The 22,885-nt window shown below is 36.9% G+C and overlaps 1 protein-coding gene across 1 annotated transcript; it reads left to right on the top strand.

The window, feature by feature from the left end:
• Positions 1-32: 32 nt before the first annotated feature.
• Positions 33-17,890, top strand: arl6ip6 (ADP-ribosylation factor-like 6 interacting protein 6). The gene is made up of 4 exons (XM_051931025.1): positions 33-81; positions 1,216-1,269; positions 3,862-3,994; positions 17,229-17,890. The coding sequence occupies exons 1-4, from the start codon at positions 60-62 to the stop codon at positions 17,320-17,322; spliced, it is 303 nt and encodes a 100-aa protein (XP_051786985.1). The 5' UTR covers positions 33-59; the 3' UTR covers positions 17,323-17,890.
• Positions 17,891-22,885: the final 4,995 nt, after the last annotated feature.

The following is a 22,885-nucleotide window of genomic DNA, read 5'->3' as shown; positions in this document are numbered from 1 at the left end:
GCGTGGGGCGTACCTGTTGTGAGTGAGGCCAGGCGGAAAGGAAGAGGCGGGTTAATCGGATGCCCAATCAGAATGCCCAAGGTAAAACTCGCGCTTTCGTATGCGAAGGAAAATGTCGGAAGAAGTGGCCAGGATTTCAAGTAATTAATGTAAACAAAGCGTTTAGTTCGGGAATGTAAAAAGAAACAAGTTTACGATTGGTAATGCAAGTTCCAAATCGAGGAGGAGAAGACTGCGGATGTAATTTTGCCGTATTGTCAGATGAAGTAAACGTATCAGTGTTTTTAAGTAGACTGTACTTTAGTTTACATTATTTTTGTGTATCCACGTGAAGATTCGGCGGTGTTTGTGAACTTTGTGGGCTAGGTTTTTGGACTATACATACTTATTTTATAATCAGAAACACTTATGAATTTACATATTTACTGAAGTATATCTAGTTTTTTTGCTAAGTATTTGTAAATTGCAATATGAATCGAAGTATGAAGAGAATCACGGCGCAAATCGTAGAGTCTTCCGACGGTGTTGCTCAACCCTACGATAAAGATTTTGCTGAAATTATTCGCGGATCGACACTTCGGGTCACCTCGGCAGCAAACCAAAGCTCCCCGATCCACATTCGGTCCAGAGGCAGCACATATCAAAGGACCTTCTTGTCTTCAAATTGTAAAAGCGTGAAGTGGCCCACCAGAATCTTTTCAATGATGTGTTGTATTCTTATACTTTGTGTTATTGCTTTCATACTGGCATTCTTGTATGTCATATTAAAAGGTAACTATACTTCGTCTTCCTTTAATAATTTCATTGGCTTCTGTTAAACTGCATGTTTGAGTCGATTACATTTGTAATTAAATGTAAAACATACAGTGTTTTGGCTTATTTGCTAATTTCAAGCATTGACTATGTCTAAAACTTTGCACCATGTAGCAGTTTTAGAGTGAAGTTTAATCTGAATTCTTGTTAAAATCATCGACAAACTTAAATGTTTTCATATATAGTCTCTGTTCGCCAACCACTTGCATACATTTTATTTAGTATGCTGGATTGCATAAGGATTTGATAAGATAGCCAGCAATGGACAAGGATAAAAATTTTGCAGGTAACTGGTTTTCAGGAGTGTGTTGATCAGTATCTTTTTATGTGATTACATTGTGCTATGTCTTCAATATGCAAACTTTTCCTTTGAGTTGTATTAAGCATTTCTTGTTTTTGTAGATTTGCGTTCAGAAAAAGAGAGGGGTGAAGATGGAACTGAGATAAATATACTAGGTACTTTTTATTTTATTAATGCCTTAAATGTCTTTTTTATTGTTAAAGAGTAAAGAGTTTGCACAGTTGTTAATGTAATATTGCCGAAGTTTGCACACTTTGTCACCCTTCTGTAAGCTTCTGTAACCCACACTGGGACAACAAGGTTGATCATGAATGCTGATGCTTTGAGACTGCTTTTTGTGGGTCATCTTTTCGGAATGTCATTTTAAATTACCATTCATACACTTTTGGATACACAATAATCTCATGGTCTCAGACAGCACTATTTGACGTAATGTCCTAATGAGATTTCACTGCTGGGGTAACTCGCATTACATTGTTGAATTACCATATCGCCATATCTTACTCAAAAAAAAAGATTTGTAACTTGTTTACTATAACACATTAGGAAAAGTGTGAAATGGTTCATATTTTACATTGTTGTGCGTAGGTCTCTTCATTTTGGGTGGATAACATGGAAACCGCTTGTTTTAAAATATTAAGTCTTTGCTGTAATGTAGTCATTAGTCAGGGAGTACTGCATAATGCCAAAAAAGTCATAATTATTCAATGAAAATTGTCATTTTAAAATGTGAAAATCAGTTTCAGTTTTCCAGAGACACTGTTGTACAATCAAAAAGTAAAAAATGAAATTCACTTTATGAAGAAGTATTCAAAACCTCTTTATAATGTGGTAGCCATCTATTAATGTTCTTAATTGAGCAAGAAAACTGAGCATTTAGTATGCCTCAACATCTATGAGTGGCTACTTCAGTTGTCAATGTGATTTTTTTTTTTTTTCCCTGAATTGGCTGGAGAGGAGACATTGAATTTCAATTGAGTGAATTACACAAATCAGATGTTTAATCTATTGTTGTGCTGTTTATCAATGGAAATGTATTCTAAAAAGCTAAAATGAAGATGCCAATGAGGCAGAAGGTTTTGTGTTTGTAGGCATACCGCTCATCTTTTGGTAATCACCAATATTTGCCACTCAGATCAGCTAGGTTACATATTCCTTACCAAGTGGCTGTCTTCATTACAAAATGTTAAATATGGATCATAGTAAAAAAAAAAAAACTCAATTGCATAATATCTTTAACATCTGGGAAACCTGGCCATATATTTTTTTTTTGTGAAACAAGATTGTGATACTTTTCTGTGATGGCCTGTACCTGGAATAAAAATAGTTTCTTGTTAACCCATAACAGTCCATTTTGAGATTAATTCTTAAACACTACTTAATTCCATGTCTAATGGATTATATAAACAGAAAAAACAGCATCATTATCTGAAGTTTCCTAAAGATTATTTCATTTAAGAGATTATCCTAATATTCTTAAAAACATAACTACTCATTACAGAATTCAAAGTTGACATACAGGTTAACTGTTGTTTTAGTGGCTGTGACTTGAATGTGTATAAGAGCTGTAAGATATATTTTACTTTCACTAGCCCATTTCTAAAAATGTGAATACCTCTGTGGCCCAAAAGTCTTATTTGAAAAGATCAATTAGACAATGAGGAGAGTGTTGCAGTTGTGAGGTCTATAAAGTAAGAATGGGAAATAAGTTATATACATTAAATGCATGGTAAAAATTAATGTTAAAAGATTTACGTTTTGTATGTTATATAAACTTAACTAATCTGTAAAGTATTCCTGTTGACCATATATGATATATACAATTTAGTAACCTTGTAGATAAATATGTATGAAGAAGTACAGTAATTTATGTTGTCACTGTTTTCAAATGCGGAATTATAGGTACCGGTAAATTGCAGAATATTTTAGTTTTCTCCTAGTTCCACATGTAGTTTTTACCATTACAGGGAAAACAGTAATTTAAAAAAAAAAAATCACCCATGTACAATTTTCATACAATACATTCTTTACTTTCCATCATCATCCTACCAAGTCCTAGTTTAATTTAAAATTTGGTTACTGTGCCATTTTGCCGGATATTATCATCCTCAATATCCAATTTTTTAGCAAATGTATTTTCTTGAAATGCTTTGTGATAATTTGTGGAATGTTAATTAGCAGTCCAAATGATTTATTTTATTTGTATGGTCATTTGTGGTGTTTAATGCAGCTACTATTTTATTGCTAGCCTTTTCATATTTCTCAGTTGTGTAACAATTTAATGTTTTTATGCACTGTTTTCCAAGACAAACTGTTATAAAAATTCATATGTGAAAGATGAACACATTTATGAATTAATAGTTCCAATTATGCCATGATAGTTATGATGGCATAATAGTTAGCCCTGTAACCTCACAAATCCAGTGTCTTTGAGTTTGAGTCCAGCACCCAGTTATTGCCTATGAGGAGCTGACACGTCCTCCTCCAGCTGTTTGTGTGGGTTTTCCACTTGTGCTCTGGTTTTCCTCCCATATCCCTAAAGACATTTATGTTCATTGAAATGTCAATTCTAAATTGTCCCTGTGTGTGTATCAAGAGTGTATGTGAGTTGATCATTTGATGGACTGGCACCCTGCTTAACGGTGGTCCTTGACTTTGATTCGTATAAATGCTTATACTCATACATTTTTGAATTTAGTATAGGCTGACTGTTAAGTTATTGTCTGTGATATATTTTATTTTATCAGGTTTCTGGGGTTTGCTGGTTTTGTCTTTGACTGCTGGCTTGACATGTTGTAGTTTTTCTTGGACGTTGACCTACTTTGATTCATTTGAACCTGGAATGTTTCCTCCCACTCCTCTTTCTCCATCACGTTTCAAGTAAGTATATAATGTAATAATATAAACTAATGTCAACAGGAGATTAAATTTCATCTTTTTTAAAGAAATTATATAAATGAATTGTGTAAATAGGCTTCAGCAGACAAAGTACTTGAGTATGCAATTGAAATATTTAGTAAACTCCACAAAATTTAAAACGGGGGGTAGCTGAAGTGTTAATTTTAATTTAAATGTGTATAGTAAGTATTTTAATATTCATTTGTGCATTTTTAGATATAAGAATCCAATGTTTGAATATTTATAGATGTTTACAATTCCCATGTTTCTACCTGAAAGAAAACAACTAAACATGAATTTTAGAGTAGTGAAATATCTAGGTTGTCTTAATATTTTAACCATATATGTCTATATCTACAGTATAAATCACAATTTCTGTTTGTTAATTATGTACAACCTTATTTTTCACACGCATAGGAACTTCTCACCATAAGTCTGTTTTTTGATATATCATGTTGTCCTTGCCTCCCAGCAGAAAGTGCACCTGGACTACCAGCTTTGCAAAAGTGTTAGCCCAGCAGACTATCATATGCATTTACAATTTGTCAATCCCTGTATACATAAAGAAATTAAGTTAGTGAAGGGTAGAGAAAGTGTGCATCGGAAAAATAAATAAGCTAAAAAAAATGTAGGCATGGAGTAACGTTCAGTTGTGTTCAATGACTTAGTTAACAAATTTGCATTTTAAGAGTCAGAGAGTTAGTTACCACATTTGTTTTTGGTAAATAATAGAAGTGAGCTTACAGCAATAATAGAATGCAATTACTGGAAATGCATTATTAGACTACATTTAATATACATGCTTTTTAACAGCACTTTATAATAATGTGTAGGTATTAAAAGTAGCCCAAATTAGCTTGTTGCGGCTCAATAGCTTTCATAGGCTGTAGATTCCTATTTGAGTTATGTAAAAATGACATGATTTGATGTCCTGCTAATTAAAGTTCAGATTTCTTTAAAAAAAAAAGACATGAGCTTTTTAAAGAAGCTCCATGTTCTGTCTGTTTTTCTTTGTTTTTGAACTTGTTTTACTGGTTTCTAGTATTGATTAGAATTTAGTACTTGATACCAATACCAGTGAAATTTCATGATATTTGATACCACGGCAAAAATAAAAATCCCATTCAATTTTTTAAAAAAGTAACTCCATTATTAAAATGGGCAATATTGTGCATTTGTCTTTAATTGATGCCTTTATCCAAGGTGACTTAAAACATCTGAGATACATTTGGATCTCTCCCTCTCACCACCCAAATAAATGGAGCACAAACCAGTGAAGTGACTAACTTTAATGTGTGATGGCTATTAGGGACCCCCTCAGCATAACAACAAACAGAAGTCATGTAAAACACCCTTTGTTGTCCAGTTTTAATAGTATTTTGTATAACTGATCAGACTTTGTTGTTTAGCCTTTGTACTAGTCCAGAATTAGACTATATTGCAATCACCAGAGTACCTGTCAGATATATGACATATGTGTTTTCACTACATTTGTTGCATTTTAGGAATGCACATCCGTATTTAGTAAGGAAATGACCCATTTAGTAATGAAGTAAACTGTTTTGCCTGCTAACGTACATAATCATAGTGTTTTGTGCTTTAAAGCATTTAATACATTTTTGTTTTGGTATTAACAAATGGAGAAACTCTATTTCATCACCTGTGTAAAGTCAAAACTTTGTCTGAAAATTGCCTTAATTTTTACTTGCTACAGCTGTTGGCATTGCCAGTGCACACGATCCTATATGCATAACAGTGCATGGTTTATGCAGTTTTTTTTACTTTTTTATTAATAATAAGAAGAGGAAGAAGAACAATTTCCTTCAGACACATACTGAAATTATTCTGCCTTGATGATAAAGCATTTCTAGGTATCTGCTGTTTTTCTATTTGACATGTGCTGAACAAATCTGTATTATCACTACTATGAGCCAGTGTTATATATATCATTTTTATTCATATCTTTCTTAAGTATTATTGTGCCTTCTGGAGTAATTTGTGTTCTTGTAGCCATGCATGAGTGCAGAACGGACTGTCTTCGGTAGTACCAAAATTGTGAAAAGGCTAGTAGCAATATGTTTTTGGAATTTTGGCATCGACTTGTACCAAAAGTATCAGTTCTTTTGACACCTTTAGTATTAATTAGTGTTAAGATTAAGTTTGATGTGGCTTCTGACTTGTCACTAGTAGTAGCCACTAGAAATCAGGTAAATGGATTTTAAATGATCTGCTACAGTCGTAGCCAACCTGAGTGCCGGCACGTCTTAACTGTCTTTTTGGACAAGCTGCGAACTTTGGAGAGTTCATCCCCATTATCTGCCAAGAGTGATAAGTTGCATCGTCTTTTTAATAATTACATTTCTCCCTCTGCAAATGGAGACTCAGCAATAGAAATGATTCACTCTGTTACCAACACTCTAATAATAATCATTTTTACCCTGCACTTATAATATGTGGTGACTTTAACCCTGTGACTATGAAAGGAACTATGACAAATTTCCATCAGTATTTGTCATGTTCCACATCTGTCCAGCAAGGTAAATTCATGCTGGACCTGCTCTTTTAAATGTTGAAGATGAACTTAAATGTAATGAGACATGTTTTTGATAGGTTTTTACCTTCTTAAACCGCCTTCTTCCGAAGGCCAGTACCCCATAACATCACTACCGCATCAATAATTCCAACCACTTCAACTAGTAAGGCTAGTAACAATTTATGGCTGTCCATAACCAAGTGAGGAGACAACTGTGCATTATACTCCATCTGGTCCTGTGTCTTTTCCTGTGTCTAAATCTGTATGTCAGGCCTTTGCTGATCAAGTTTGTAGTTACTTGTTCAGTCTGTCATTACAGCTCCAGAAGGTATTGCTGTTGGGGGAAAAAAAATCCTGTTCTGTTCCAGTTCCAAAAGATGCAGGTGCCCAATGATTTCAAATCAGTAACACCTAATGATTTCAGATCAGTGGCACTTAATTCCCACATCATGAAGACTTTTGGGAGGCAATTATCTATCTGCTTCACATGGCTTATATCCATCTGGACAACGCTGGCAACACTGTGAGAGTAATGTTCTTTAATTTCTCCAGTGCCTTTAGTACCATCCATCCTTTCTAGGAGAGGGGTAAAATAGGTGATATGCAGTTGGGTGTGGGTGGCACAGTGGAGCAGTTGTAGCGCTGCTGCCTCACAGTAACGAGACCTGGGTTTGCTTCCAGTGTCTGCGTGGGTTTCCTTCGGGTGCTCTGGCTTCCTCCCACAGTCCAAAGACATGCAGGTTAGGTGCATTGGCAATCCTAAATTGTCCTTGGTGTGTGTGTGTGTGTGTGTGTGTGTGTGTGGGTGGGTGGGGGGGGGGGGGGGGGTGGGTGGGTGTGTGTGTATGCCCTGCGGTGGGCTCTTGCCCTGCCCGGGATTTGTTCTTGCCTTGTGCCCTGTGTTGGCTGAGATTGGCTCCAGCAGACCCCCGTGACCCTGTGTTAGGATATAGCAGGTTGGATAATGACTGACTGACAGTTGGGTGTGCCTTTGGTGTCCTGTGTAATGGACCATTTGTCCAGCAGACCATGTCACCTGCAGAGAATCTCAGCATAATTATTTCCTCAGCATTTAAGAAAATATTCCTTTAACAAATGCTTATGTTCTTCAAGGGGACAACCTCTGTCTACTGGAAGTTGATTCTTATTCCTTCCATTTTGAAACTTTGGCGAGGTTGTTTTTTTCTGCCCCCTTCTGTCTAACACCGACTAGCCAGCCAGATGTGTATTCACACACATTTTAAAGAAAATGTTAACTTTAGCAGTGATGTCTGTTAACACCAATATATCATTTATTTTTTTCAGACTTTTTCACTGTGATTCCCTTAGTTGATTCTTAGTTGTTTGGCACAACATTCCATCTTAATTTGTTGTCCCATCCTGTAAAGTTTTGCTGTTGTTGCATATGAGGGCAACTTTGCTAACTGGTTTGTGTTATAAATGTGTTATGCGTTTATTTAATAAAATTTACAAGCCAAAGTAAAATTAATTATAGCTTCAGATGCTTAAATAACTGTAGAGTTTAGAAAGCATTTCAGGATATTCTGTTACAAACAAGGTCATTTTAGTCCATTTGTTTCTACTAATCCTTTGTAAAGCAAGTAAGCTGAATAAATTGTTGAGGTGGATATGTGATTTAATTTTTAAAGGATTATTGAGCTTATGCATTGTTTAACTAAATTTATTTTGAGCTGCTGACATCAGTGGTTACATTTTCTTGTTTCTTAAACGAGGTTGAAAAGTGGATGAATGCTAGCAAACGTGCAAGATTAGTGTATTATGTTAGATTCTTCTCAAGGGCAATTATCATTTTTTAACAAAGACTATAGTACAGTTTATTTCAGAAAGTGGGTTAAAGAAACTTTTTTTTTATATAAATTACCGTCTATATGGTGTGTGCTCTTTGTTGGTATTTTAATTATTTTATTGATCGGCATAGCACTTTTTTGGGCACATGTTCTGTTTAAAAGGTTAAATATTTTATTTTTAGTCTTGTTGTGAATATACTTACAGCAGGCATGTCAAACACGCGGCCCGCATGACAGATCCTAGTTAGCACTCAACTTGTACAAAATGATTACTATCATTTGTGATTGAATCATTCTGCATCTTCGGTGTTACTTATTGACTTTTCTTACTTCTGCCTTCTGACGAAAATGCGTTTCCCATGTCATTACGGTACAGGAAACGTCATCTGCTAGTATAGCCACGAGCCTTGTCCAAAGTTAATGAGCTGCAGCATCACAACTGAAGTGCTAGGCTGCAGCAGGGGTGGCCTTAGGCATGTGCAAACTATGCACCTGCACAGTGCCGCCAAATCCCAGGGGCCGCCACGCCAATATATATTGAATATAAAACAGAAAGAGAAAATAACGATACAGCTGACGGCAATGTGGCCGAAAAACATTCTGTTTCTTGTTAATTAGTACGCTGTATTTACAAATGTCGCCAGAGTCGGAGCAGTAAGCTATATGTAGTATTATAATATTTTGCCGTAATGAGAATATCATGGGCCGCCACTTGGTTTTCAAGTTACGCACACGCGCATATAGAAGCATGTCATGAGCACGAGGCGGCTATGCAGTGTCCGCAACGGATGTGGCCATCCGCCGTGCATAAGATACCGTATTGACATTGCCAGGCGAAGGGGCCACCGATTCTTTCTCTGCCCAGGGCCGCCACGAGCCTAGAGCCGCCCCTGCTAAGACTACACTACTGACTGGGCTGCTGAGACTGGCCACTGGGCAGAACTGACCATCACAAGTAGTAATAGCCCGCATATTTTCACGTTTTTTTGCTCTAGTTTCATGTAATTTTGTGCTAATATTGTAACGAACAGTTAGTGCAGACTACAGCTAAAGATCTGAAGTGACGCGAGAAGTTGGTGAGTTGTTTATTAACATATTTTTGTGATTTTGAGTTTGTAAAATTATTGTAGGTTTTTTGCATATCGGCTTATTTTACAATATAAACTTTGAAGTAAACTTAGTAAAGTAAAATTTGATTTTTGGAGGATTTGTTTTCCAACTTGAATTACTGAGCAATGAATTCAGTGAGCATTTTCGTGATTTCAGTTCACACAAACAGGGCATTGCACTGTTCTCTTACAATGTTGAGAATGCGCCTGAGAATATCCAAATGGAATTGATTGAAGTGCAGTCAGATTCTATTCTGAAGGCAAAATACAACAAAGTTGGTGTGCCAGGCTTGTATGCTTACCTGCCACCCTCGTATGTGCAGATCCGTAAGTTGGCATCGAGAGTACTGTCAATGTTCGGAAGCACTTACCTTTGTGAGCAATTGTTTTTGTTAATGAAAGCTACCAAAACCCCACATCGCTCAAGACTTGCCGTCGAGCACCTTTCATCCCTCATAAAAGTTGCAGCTGCACAAGATTTCAAGCCTGATATTGACAAACTGGTTACTAACAAGAGATGCCAAGTGTCGGGACAAAAGAAATAAATCTCACACTGTAAGGCTCCTATATAAGCAATGAATATAATATAATGAATATCAATCATCAAGACACTACATAAAAGCGGTCGGGATTGTCCTTCCGTCCCGTGAGTGCAAAGCGTAGCGGTATTCCGCTTATCACAGACTTACTACTTGCGGTACGAAGCGACACGATGTGAGCAGAGTTCTGGTGCTCCCATCGTTCCCTTGCTTTTGTGCGCGATGCGCTGGAAAAATAGACAAAATTATGTCTCTGGAAAAAATGAATGTTGATGGAGTACAAATGCCTCACCGCGTCGTAAATATCAGGGGAGATGGTGCTTGCTTATTCTCATCTATAGCTTATTTAGTGCATGAAACTCTGTCTTTAGCGGTACAGATTCGGCTGACATTGTACTACATGTTTTAAGTAATTGGTCAAGGTTTCAGCCATTTATAATGATGCCGTCAGGAATCTCTTATACAAATGAGCTTCAGTATCTCACTGAAATGTCAAAGTCTCAAAGTTATGGGACCATTTTCTGAGCTAATGGCAGAGGGAGAGTTGTTCCCCTATGAGTTTCAAGTATATTATTATGGAGTCCTACACTCCAAGTTTGGACAGGCACTCGAGGGGATAAAAAAACGAAGGTTTTTGGGAGATGTTACGAATGGGCACTTTGATGTTCTCATTCCCTACACTTACGTGAATGATGTACACATGGAGCACACACAAATTGAGGATAAAAGTCGGTCGCCTTAAAAGGCGGGTGAGCCTAGTAATATAATAAGGACCTAGCTAAGAGGTTAAGACTCTCATTCTACACTGTTGTATGGAGACTGCATGGAAATAAATTGCTTTTCTTTAAACTTTAAGTGTTACATTTTTTAAAGTTTTCAGTATTGGAAAGAAAGCTACAGTAACTTTGTATAATAGTATTTGTTACAGTACGGCCCGCTGACGCACGTATGGCAGTCGAAGCGGCCCACCAATGGTAGTGAGTTTGACATGCCTGACTTACGGTGCATCCGGAAAGTATTCACAGCGCATCACTTTTTCCACATTTTGTTATGTTACAGCCTTATTCCAAAATGGATTAAATTCATTTTTTTCCTCAGAATTCTACACACAACACCCCATAATGACAACGTGAAAAAAGTTTACTTGAGGTTTTTGCAAATTTATTAAAAATAAAAAAATTGAGAAAGCACATGTACATAAGTATTCACAGCCTTTGCCATGAAACTCAAAATTGAGCTCAGGTGCATCCTGTTTCCCCTGATCATCCCTGAGATGTTTCTGCAGCTCCATTGGAGTCCACCTGTGGTAAATTCAGTTGATTGGACATGATTTGGAAAGGCACACACCTGTCTATATAAGGTCCCACAGTTGACAGTTCATGTCAGAGAACAAACCAAGCATGAAGTCAAAGGAATTGTCTCGAGGCACAAATCTGGGGAAGGTTACAGAAAAATTTCTGCTGCTTTGAAGGTCCCAATGAGCACAGTGGCCTCCATCATCCGTAAGTGGAAGAAGTTCGAAACCACCAGGACTCTTCCTAGAGCTAGCCGGCCATCTAAACTGAGCGATCGGGGGAGAAGGGCTTTAGTCAGGGAGGTGACCAAGAACCCGATGGTCACTCTGTCAGAGCCCCAGAGATCCTCTGTGGAGAGAGGAGAACCAACCATCTCTGTAGCTATCCACCAATCAGGCCTGTATGGTAGAGTGGCCAGACAGAAGCCACTCCTTAGTAAAAGGCACCTGAAGGACTCTCAGACCATGAGAAAGAAAATTCTCTGGTCTGATGAGACATAGATTGAACTCTTTGGTGTGAATGCCAGGCGTCATGTTTGGAGGAAACCAGGCACCGCTCATCACCAGGCCAATACCATCCCTACAGTGAAGCATGGTGGAGGTAGCATCATGCTGTGGGGATGTTTTTCAGTGGCAGGGACTGGGAGACTAGTCAGGATAAAGGGAAAGATGACTACAACAATGTACAGAGACATCCTGGATGAAAACCTGCTCCAGAGCGCTCTTGACCTCAGACTGGGGCGACGGTTCATCTTTCAGCAGGACAACGACCCAAAGCACACAGCCAAGATATCAAAGGAGTGGCTTCAGGACAACTCTGTGAATGTCCTTGAGTGACCCAGCCAGAGCCCAGACTTGAATCCGATTGAACATCTCTGGAGAGATCTTAAAATGGCTGTGCACCGACGCTTGCCATCCAACCTGATGGAGCTTGAGAGGTGCTGCAAAGAGGAATGGGCGAAACTGGCCAAGGATAGGTGTGCCAAGCTTGTGGCATCGTATTCAAAAAGACTTGAGGCTGTAATTGCTGCCAAAGGTGCATCGACAAACTATTGAGCAAAGGCTGTGAATATTTATGTACATGTGATTTCTCAGTTTTTTTTATTTTTAATAAATTTTCAAAAACCTCAAGTAAACTTTTTTCACATTGTCATTATGGGGTGTTCTGTGTAGAATTCTGAGGGAAAAAAATGAATTTACAGTAATCCCTCCTCCATCGCGGGGGTTACGTTCCAGAGCAACCCGCGAAGTGAGAAAATCCGCGAAGTAGAAACCATATGTTTATATGGTTATTTTTATATATTTTAAGTCCTTATAAACTCTCCCACATGGTTTATAAATATTCCCCGTACAGTTATACAGCATAAACCCTTTATATTCTCTTAGTTATTAGGTAAGATTCATTGAAATTATGTATGTAAACACAGTTTATATACTACAGTACTCACAAACATACGTATCGTATATCATTGAGGAGTTTTATTTAATACGTAACAGTTTTAAACATATTGTAATTGAGTAGGTGATATAAAAATACGTGAAAAATCTAACATGTAAATGCTGTACATAAAACCAAAATGCTATTTTAAAGAAACCGTAGAGCCTCTCCGATATCACATTTGTTGCAGCCAGGCCACCGGCAATAAATACCTACAATGCAAAAAAAAAAAATGCAATGCAAAAAATTGTATAAAATGTGTGCACAGTTACAATAAACGTACATACATGTACTGTACTAAGTACGTAGAAAAATAGTTTTGGGTACTCACCAACTTGTCAGATAACGATGCTATTTACTGGACTGTCACAGCTGTTGTAAAGGAGCCTCTTCACGCGACTGTGTAGCAGCGCCGTCGTCTTCTTCCACTGAAGGCGTACTAGGCAGTGTTTTACGTGTAAGGAACATCGTGATGGGCAGTTGCTGGCGCTGCCTTTTCATTTGTGTAAAGAGGTTCCTATACACTTCTGTGGCGCCGTCAAGAGCATTTTTAAATTGCAGAGAACGAATCATTTGCGGGTCCCATTCTTCAACGGATGTCTGCAGATCTTTTGCCATTCGTAGAATGGTCGCGAGACGCTCGAGAGTTAGGCCTGCGTCTTCCTCTGCCGGGTCGTCTTGATCTTCCTCCTCGCTCGCTGACTTGGTCATCTCGGCCAAATCTTCATCGCTGAGCAGCTCGGAGTGGGCATCGAGCAGCTCATTGATGTCATCACTGGTCATGTCGTTGAATCCCTCTCCTCCTAGCAGTTTTGCCAGCGTGACTGCCTTGTCAACCGCTGAGTCATGAATTTCTTCTGCAGAAAAGCCCTTCTTTTCGCACACAATCTCTGGCCACAATTTCTTCCAGCAGGCATTAACCGTGTCTTTCTTCATATCATTAAGGGCCTTCTGCACGTTCACCATACACGATGTGATCATGTACTTACGCCAGTACTCCTTCAGGGAAAAGTCATCGTCCGTGTCCATTGCCTCGACCATGTGTTGCAGGCTGTTCCTTGTGTACAATGCCTTAAAAGCCCGGATAACTCCTTGATCCATTGGCTGAATCAGTGATGTTGTATTTGGTGGCAAGAACTCAATTTTTACACCTCGGTAGGATAGATCCAAGGGATGACCTCCAGCATTGTCCAGAAGTAAAAGGACTTTGAAATCCAGCCCTTTATCTGCCAGATAGATCTTTACTTCTGGGATGAAACATTGGTGAAACCAATCCGACGTTAGGCGTTTCTTAATCCACGCCTTCGGGTTGTGCATCCAGTACACAGGCAGCAGGTTTTTATTCTTATTTTTCAGGGCTCGGGGGTTTTTGGACTTATAAATGAGCCCAGGCTTTATCATAAAGCCCGCAGCATTGGCGCACATGACCAGCGTGATGCGATCTTTGTGCGCCTTAAACCCCGGGGCTTTTGCCTCTTCCTTCGTGATAAAAGTACGAGACGGCATCCGCTTCCAAAATAGGGCCGTCTCATCCATATTAAACACGGTTTCAGGCTGATATCCGCCTTCCTCAATAATCGTCTTGAACGTGTCGGCGACAAATTTCTCGGCTGCGGCTTTGTCTGCAGAGGCAGCCTCTCCTTGCAGGTTAACACTGGCCAAGTTGAACCTTTTCTTAAATTTTTCAAACCAGCCCTTGCTGGCAGTAAATTCACGGCTCTCGCTGGGGGATTCAGCAGAAGTTCCAGGTCGAGGGTCGTCATCGTCATCGTCTGGAGCATCTCCAGCATCCGCAAACCTATCATAAAGTTGCTTGGCCTTTTGTCGGATGATATTGGTGTCCACGGGGATGTTTTTTTTTCCGGCAGTCTTCGATCCAAATCCCTAACGCAGATTCCATCCGGATTACTGCCTTACTACGTCCACTTACCCTTCGTTTCGCCTCCTGGTTAAATGACACTGCAGCAGTAGATCGTATGTTCTTTTCCTCCTTCTTAATATAACGAACCGTGGACTCGTTGATATCGTAGTGGCGTCCTACAGCGGCGTAGCTTTTCCCTTCCTTCAACATGTCCAACAGTTTCACCTTTTCAGCAATTGTTAGCATCTTCCGTTGGCGCTTCGGCACGGCCCCAGTAGCAGGAGAAGATCGCTTTGTAGACATAACGAAGAGCTTGACTACAGTACGCACAAAGCAAAACGATGATGCTGAATGAATGAGATGAGATGAGATGCCGGCTTTAAGTGAAATCGAATTCTGCGCTCCCTGTCGCGGAGCCAGTCAGCACCCAGGAGCTTAACCGCGTCCTCTGATTGGGTAGCTTCTTAGCCATCCGCCAATAGCGTCCCTTGTTTGAAGTCAAATGCGTCCCTTGTTTGAATTCAAATGGGCAAATCATGAGGAAGCGCACTTACTGTAGACCGCAGACATCCGCGAAGCAGTGAAAAATCCGCGATATACATTCACATATGCTTACATTTAAAATCCGCGATGGAGTGAAGCCGCGAAGGAGGAAGCGCGATATAGCGAGGGATCACTGTAATCCATTTTGGAATAAGGCTGTAACATAACAAAATGTGGAAAAAGTGATGCGCTGTGAATACTTTCCGGATGCACTGTACATTTTATTAGAGAAATACATACTGTATAAGCAGGCAAAATAGTACTGTTGCTTTTGTATGCATTTATATAAGCATGGGGGAATTGGGGAAAACTGCAGTGTGCAGATGTGTACAGCTGATGGAAAGACCTGTCTACACAGACTCAAGGCTGGAGTTACTTCCAAAGATGCATATACTAAATACTAACTTGAAGTGGGCTAATATTAAAACACAAAATAATTAAATTATATTTGTAATTAATTTAGACCACTTTTACAGAGATCTGTTTTCACTTTGAAAATGAAGAGTGTTTTTCTGTTGATCAATGCCAAAAAGCCCAATAAAGTCTACTGAGACTGAATGTTGTTTAATACTAAAATGGTATGGTTGTGTATATATGGATATGTATAAAGTATAGGGCCCTAGAATGGATAGCACTTATTGTAGGGCTGTTTGCTGCCTTCTACCCCACTGATGCTAGGATATGCTCTGGCTCCACAAGATCCTGAACTGGATTAAGAGGGTCTGAACATTAGTTGAGATGGTATTTTTTTTTATTTACTTATTTATTTAAGTAGATTGTATTTTTTAAGAGATTATTAGGAGACAGTTACATTTGATGTAGGTTAATGTAATTTATCCAGTTCGTTTTGCTGATGCATATGTTTCTCTAAATGATGAATGTAATGCTGAGTATATCACCCTTCCCTTTTGTAAGAGTAAGGGTTCATTTTGATTTTCCAAGAGATTCCATGACACAGATGTAACATTTAAAATGTTGCTTATATACTTGGGGCAACATTTTTTTAAAATTCTGCCTACAGTAAATTAACAGATCTATGATAATGATCTTCAAATGTTTATTTTTTTATATTTGTTGATGAATAAAGTTATGTCCTGTCAGTTTTTTACAGCAAACCTTTTGTCTTAAATTAGTTAAGACTAACAAGAAGGCAAAAAGTGAACTGAACGTAATATAAATTCCATTTGTATACTGTTAAGTATGAAATATATAGCAAGTCTTACAGAGGGAAGAAAGGAAAAATGGTGGAAATGTTTTGATACTTTTAGTTTCTCATCTTTCGATTACAAAATTACTGTTGTCATAAGTGTGATATGCATAGACCCATTCTTAAGATATTATCCTATTTCTTAATTCCCACCTAAGTAACCATGTAGATTAGCTGTAGTTGACTGCTGCTTTTTGGTTCATGACTAGTTCATACTATGCAGATTTCTTCTGTAGTGATACTTATTTTGTGTAGAAATAGTAAGGCACAGAGTATGTCATTAGAAATTGGTACTTTATAACGTCAACCCAATTATAAGTACAAGTAGTTTAAAGTTAACTGCATGTCGGACAGGTCCAATAGGAATATTTTAGCATTTGCTTTTGGCTTTCTGTTAAAACATTAAGCTTTCAATCATAGTATAAACTTAACATCTATCAAACAATTTGCATAAAATACATTTTAAATCTTCATGCACACAGCACTTTTCATGTCCGTAAAATGCTTTTATTGAAAGATTTTAATTTGTTGTTCTTTTTAATAATATACAGTATTTCTAAATGATATGCAAACTATCCAGCTATTATAAGAAGTTATTTTGATTATTTTTCCATCTGTAAATCTTGTTTCCCTAAATAACTTTTTTTGATTGCTAAAATCAATTTTGATTAGTCCATTATGAAGCTGACACTCTTAATTTTGCCGCTTATATTCATCTTGAACTACATCTGGACAGCAATTTATCAATTAATTGTTTGTTTTTAATATATTGCATATACCAGGTAACATATTTTCAGTTTCAACAGCCTGATGAGTATGTGTATAAACACTTTATTAGTTGTCTGCCTTTTATTAATAATTATCAACTATTACTCTTTTCACAGAAAAATGACTGGCCATTCCTTCCATATGGGCTACAGCATGGCAATTTTGAATGGGATAATGGCAGCACTAACTGTAATTTGGTGTCTAATATAATCAGTTTTTTAAACTTTGGTCATCCTCTTTTGAAACTACCTTTTTGGTATCTTTGGTTTTTTTGTCTGAATTGTCAACCTTTGGTTATTTTTTGGTTTAATGGAGCTACAATCGGGTGTATCATGGGGTTTGTATCAAAAAGTAAGTAGCTGTTAAGCTACTTTAATGTGTTCTTTGAAACTACTGTACACATTGCATTGGTAATGTAACATAATTTGGGGGGAGAAAGCACTGGTGTAGAATCAATATTATAACTCAGATTCAGCTGCACCATCTGTGCTGATAGAATTTCTGTATACACAGTATTTTTGCAATGTTTTCACCAGCTACTGTATATTTAGTTATGTTTTAGTACAGGCAAAACTTAAATCACGTGAAAATATATGCCATGCAAGTTAATGGATGTTTACAATTGTGTTATTTAATTTAATTAAATTTTTATGTTTAAGCTAGAGTATTTTAGTTTTACGTCTTAAAGTTTTAAGTAAAGTGTAACACCTTATGGCAAATAGAATTCAAGTTGTATAATTAGTTTCCACTTTTGTGTGGTGTAGTAATTTCCAAAGAAGGATGAACGATAGGATTCATAAAGGTGGAAAAAGCTTTTTAAATAAATTATAGTCTTCATAAACTTTTACATTATTTGCTTATGCTTAAAATTCTGGTCAGTTTCTTCCATAGGAATAATTACATAGTGAAAAGGGTTAATGAGACAATTGAATTTCTAGCACTACACTTTTTTCAAATTCAAAAGATCATCAATTAAAAAACATTAACCAACACTTGGTTTGATTTTAGGTACACATTAAAAAGTTCTATGCTTTCATACGAGGACAGAATATTCAAGTAAAGACCGACTGAGTGACATAAAACATGAAATGAGATTTGTATAGATGTTTAGGCTCATTTTATATGGTTTTTATACCTCAGCACCAATTGACTAGATTGGGTTTGTAAACTAAATTATCAGTAAAACTGTATAGAAACTGGTGACAAAGTATGTGTGTAGAATGTATAATGACATTTTTTAAAATAACATTTATCTCTCCAGATTAGTTATTGAAAAATTATAGATAATCATAACTTCAGTAGGATTTATGGGAGTAATTCTTATAATTTGCCCTTTTGCTATATATATATATATATATATATATATATATATATATATATATAATCTTCTTATATACAGTATAATTCGCCAGCCTACTCACTCACTCACGTCCGTCCGATGCCGAATGTGCAGTCGCCTTCTGCGCAGCTGCCCGAAAAACCTTATGAGACCGACATCGCGAAATCCGCCGCAAAAATTGAAAGAGAAAGGTAACTTCGATTAAAGCTCTAGAGGCCTGAAAGGCGATTTCGACTACAGCTCGAGGCTTAATTACGCATTCATTCAATACACCTATATCGGGTTTGTGGTGCTTATACTTACTACTATTCCATTATTACTATTCCAAGTTTCATCTTACGTTGTCGAAACGGGCTCTTTGTCTAGTATATATATTTTTTTTTTTTTTTTTTTTGCCCAAATGATTTTTCAAACTAAGGTTCATTTTGTACAAATTTTAATTAAAAGTACAATTTAAAATTGTTTTTCTGTATCTTAGTAGAAACACACCATTGTGTGTATTTATCTTAAATTCTTCTATACAAATAAGCTTTATGCACACATTTGTGTAATTTATAGGTTGTTACAATTTTTTTCATTTCTTTTTGTACACATTCATTTTATTTCTAATTATAGATTTGATTGTCTATATAAACAAGTACTAAGCACAATAGCAGCTTGAGTGTACAGATTCTGCTTTTCTTTAGTAATTATTTGCTAATGGTGTAACCTATCTTCTCGTAAAGATCTGAATAGCTGCAAATTAAAATGAATGTGCAAATGTGCAACTATCCATTTTTTAAATACATTTTTCAGTACAAAAGCTACAGTGAGCCGGCATCATAATGCATAAACTGGGAACTAATTACAAAACGATGTCAGTATATCTCAGGACACTCACATATACCACATTCATTTATACCAGTGACTTTTCAGTCTTTCTGATTGTTTAGCTAAATGAAACTGATTTGTTAGACATGTATTTTGCTGAATGCAGTAGTTGTTTACTGATTGAGACATGGGTTGGAATTAAAACAGTACTGAAAGATCTAGTAGCAGTTTAATTTGTTTTTTTTAAGAATATAAATCAAGACTTTTAGTTTAAGATCAAAATACTGCATGTTTTTATTACACAAGTATATGTACAAAAGTATTTTCACTTTCATGTGCAACAGGAATGCTCAATTCAATGTTTTTTTGTTACTGACACTATTATAAATGTCTTCAAGTACAGCTTCCTTGAAACATTATACAAAGAGTAATATTGACAATTAAAGTTTATTTTTTGCAGCTATCCCTTCCTTCTTTTTTTCTGTAACACTGTTTTATCCTCTTCTTAAATTGCATACAGTGGCGTACAAAAGTATTCAGTCCCCTTGAAAGTCATCATCCTATTTTGGATTACAATAATGTTATGCAAACACAAGTTTTGACTTTTTCTTCTTCAGTTAAGTATACAGTACAGCAAATGATTTATTTTGACTTTGGAAATGTATTGCTACAGCATACGAGTTCACATTGAAAAAACTGAATAGATAAATATATGTACAAATCTTTTGTCATGCAGAAAATTATGATGACTTTCAAGGGGATTTGAATACTTTTGCACACCCCTGTACATTATGAGAGGTTCATCATTATTGTGAGTACTTCACATTTTACTGTATTTGGTTTGATTACACCATCTGCATTGAGCTCAGATATGATTCTTCAATTTGGAAATGAACATACAGTATGAATAACACCAAAAGAAGTTGAAAGAAAAATCCAGTAATCTTGTAATTGAGCTGTTAATTGTACTTAGGTTGTGATGTGTATGGATGTAACACCAAAAGAAATCAAAGTTCAAAATCAAGACCAAGTATAAGTTCACATATCTAAAAATTGTTTATATCAACAGGGTTAACGGAGATTTTGTTTGAAATTTGAATTTCAGTACAGTTACTTTAAAATGTTTATGTGCAGTTCTAGCAAATATTTTCTAGCTTTTTATCTTGTGTGGGTAAAATTGTGTTTTCTACATTGCAAAGAAATGCTGTGACATGTTAATGAATCCTTTGCATATATTGCTGTGCAATCTGACTGTAGTGCTTAGACTACTAATGTGAAAGAGTCATTTTACTGATCACAAATGGATGCATGCAAACAAGTAAAGTTAATTCCATCAAATTACTTATTCAAACTGTGTGTGTGGGGTAAGAAGGTAACAGAATTATTTAACCTTGAAATAAACGTGTTTTTTTTTTATTACTTCATCCATTTTTCATATTTTCATAATGCTGTTATGAGTTTTTCTTGAAAATTTTTTTTTAATTCCAGATTTAATACAGTGAAGTAATGTTAAAGAAACATTTATTTTTGGATTTCCTTCAAGAAAAAGTAGCAATTTGGTTAGCTAAAAATGTATGTGATGCTGTAGAGATTAAAAGACATTTAGCCATTGCTAAATGAAGAACTGACTCCAAAATTAGAATCACTAATTATTTGTAAATACAAAATGCTATTTTTTTATTAGAGGCAAATGGCAAAAGTTAATGGGTGTTTTCAACTTTAATGAAGTTATGGTGATTGCATGGGTGTGTTCTGATATTGTTTAGGTAATCTGGACAAATAAAACTGCCATAAGGAAGCAATAGTAGTTGAGTCGTCTCTGTCATTTAGGATGAAAACTGTTTCTGGTAAGGAACTGTTCGCTCCACAATTAAGTTGTGAATGCTGTTTCAGACCACATTGTACTGCCTGGTGTAGCCTGAGAAACTGGTCAGCTCTACAAAATTCAGTGACTGAAAAATAACACTGGTAAAAGAAGCCACTTCAAAACATGAAACTGCTTACAAAAGAGATCAGTGACTGAGTGAAGTAAAGATGTATCTGTCAACAAAAGTAAGCAGTCTGTTTGGCAGAATAACAAAAAGTAGTCTTTTTTTTATTTTTATATTTTGTCTCTTGACATTTCAAGAGTGTTGTGGTCAGAATAAAATAATTCTAATACTATGTATTCTCCAAATAACTCAATTCCTTCAATGAAGCATTGGGAATGGTATTCTTTGGCAAGAAACTGAAAAATCTCAGCATTAAAGATTTATGGACAGAAATGTATAGGCAGATACTCTGATAAAGGCTGCTTCAGTCAAATGAAACAAGGCTTAGAGGCAATTGCTGAGGTTACCCACGTTGCTCCCCAAATCTTTTTCCTTTATTTTCTATGACCCTAAACATCCTTTGAGGTGAGACCAATTCTTTTCATATCATCTGACACCACCTCCAACCATATCATCTTTGGCCTTCATCTTGGTGCATCTCTTCACACATCCATTCTCTGCTCATTGCTCTAAATGCCCTAGCCACCAGAGAATATTTTCTTCGCAACAGTACACCTATCACCTCCATGCTAAGCCTATCTCGTAACGACATTCATCATCCTCTCGCTTCATTAAATTCCGGACATTGATCACATTATCTCTATTCCTTCCTGCTTTGCTTCATGTTTCAATTTCAATAACCATATCTCACTCTTGTAGAGAATACAGTAATCCCTCGCTATATCGCGCTTCGCCTTTCGCGGCTTCACTCCATCGCAGATTTTATATGTAAGCATATTTAAATATATATCGCGGATTTTTCGCTGCTTCGCGGGTTTCTGCGGACAATGGGTCTTTTAATTTCTGGTACATGCTTCCTCAGTTGGTTTGCCCAGTTGATTTCATACAAGGGACGCTATTGGCAGATGGCTGAGAAGCTACCCAGCTTACTTTTCTCTTTCTCTTGCGCTGACTTTCTGTGATCCTGACGTAGGGGGATTGAGCAGGGGGGCTGTTCGCAGTGTTTGAATAACGTTCCTGTCTCTCTACAACCTCCTGTGTTTCTGCGCAAATCTGTGACCCAAGCATGACAATATAAAAATAACCATATAAACATATGGTTTCTACTTCGCGGATTTTCTTATTTCGCGGGTGGCTCTGGAACGCAAACCCCCGCGATGGAGGAGGGATTACTGTACTATTTCTCACCCAGCTTTCATAAAACATTACCTACAGTGCCACAGAGACTCTTTTATTAGTCAGAATGGGGAAAAGCTCCCAGATTTTTTTCCGTCCATCTCCCATGAATCAACCCATAGGACAGGTGCAGAAGTTGGTGGGGTGGTGTAAGGTAAGCTGAACAGGGAGCTCTTCAGTGGGTTATTAAAGTAGTACAAAGAGCATTGGAACACAGCTTCCAGCAATTGAAGATATTTAAAAATCATGCTGCTTGAAAATGGGCATTTAACATTATTAAAGATCCATTTAACCCTAGTAACCTTTATTTAATCTCTTGCCTTAAAATAAGTGTTATGAAGCTATTCATGCTAGTGCTGGGCAGTATAGCGGTTCATACCAAAAAACGTTTTTTATTTATATTATGATATAGATTTTTCTTATACCGCAACACCGGTTTAAATAGCCTAAACAGTGT

Source organism: Erpetoichthys calabaricus, chromosome 8 (genome assembly GCF_900747795.2).
Source record: "Erpetoichthys calabaricus chromosome 8, fErpCal1.3, whole genome shotgun sequence".
NCBI classification, from domain to species: domain Eukaryota; kingdom Metazoa; phylum Chordata; class Cladistia; order Polypteriformes; family Polypteridae; genus Erpetoichthys; species Erpetoichthys calabaricus.
The sequence above is the reverse complement of the archived record's forward strand: the minus strand, read 5'-3'. Positions and strand labels throughout refer to the sequence as shown.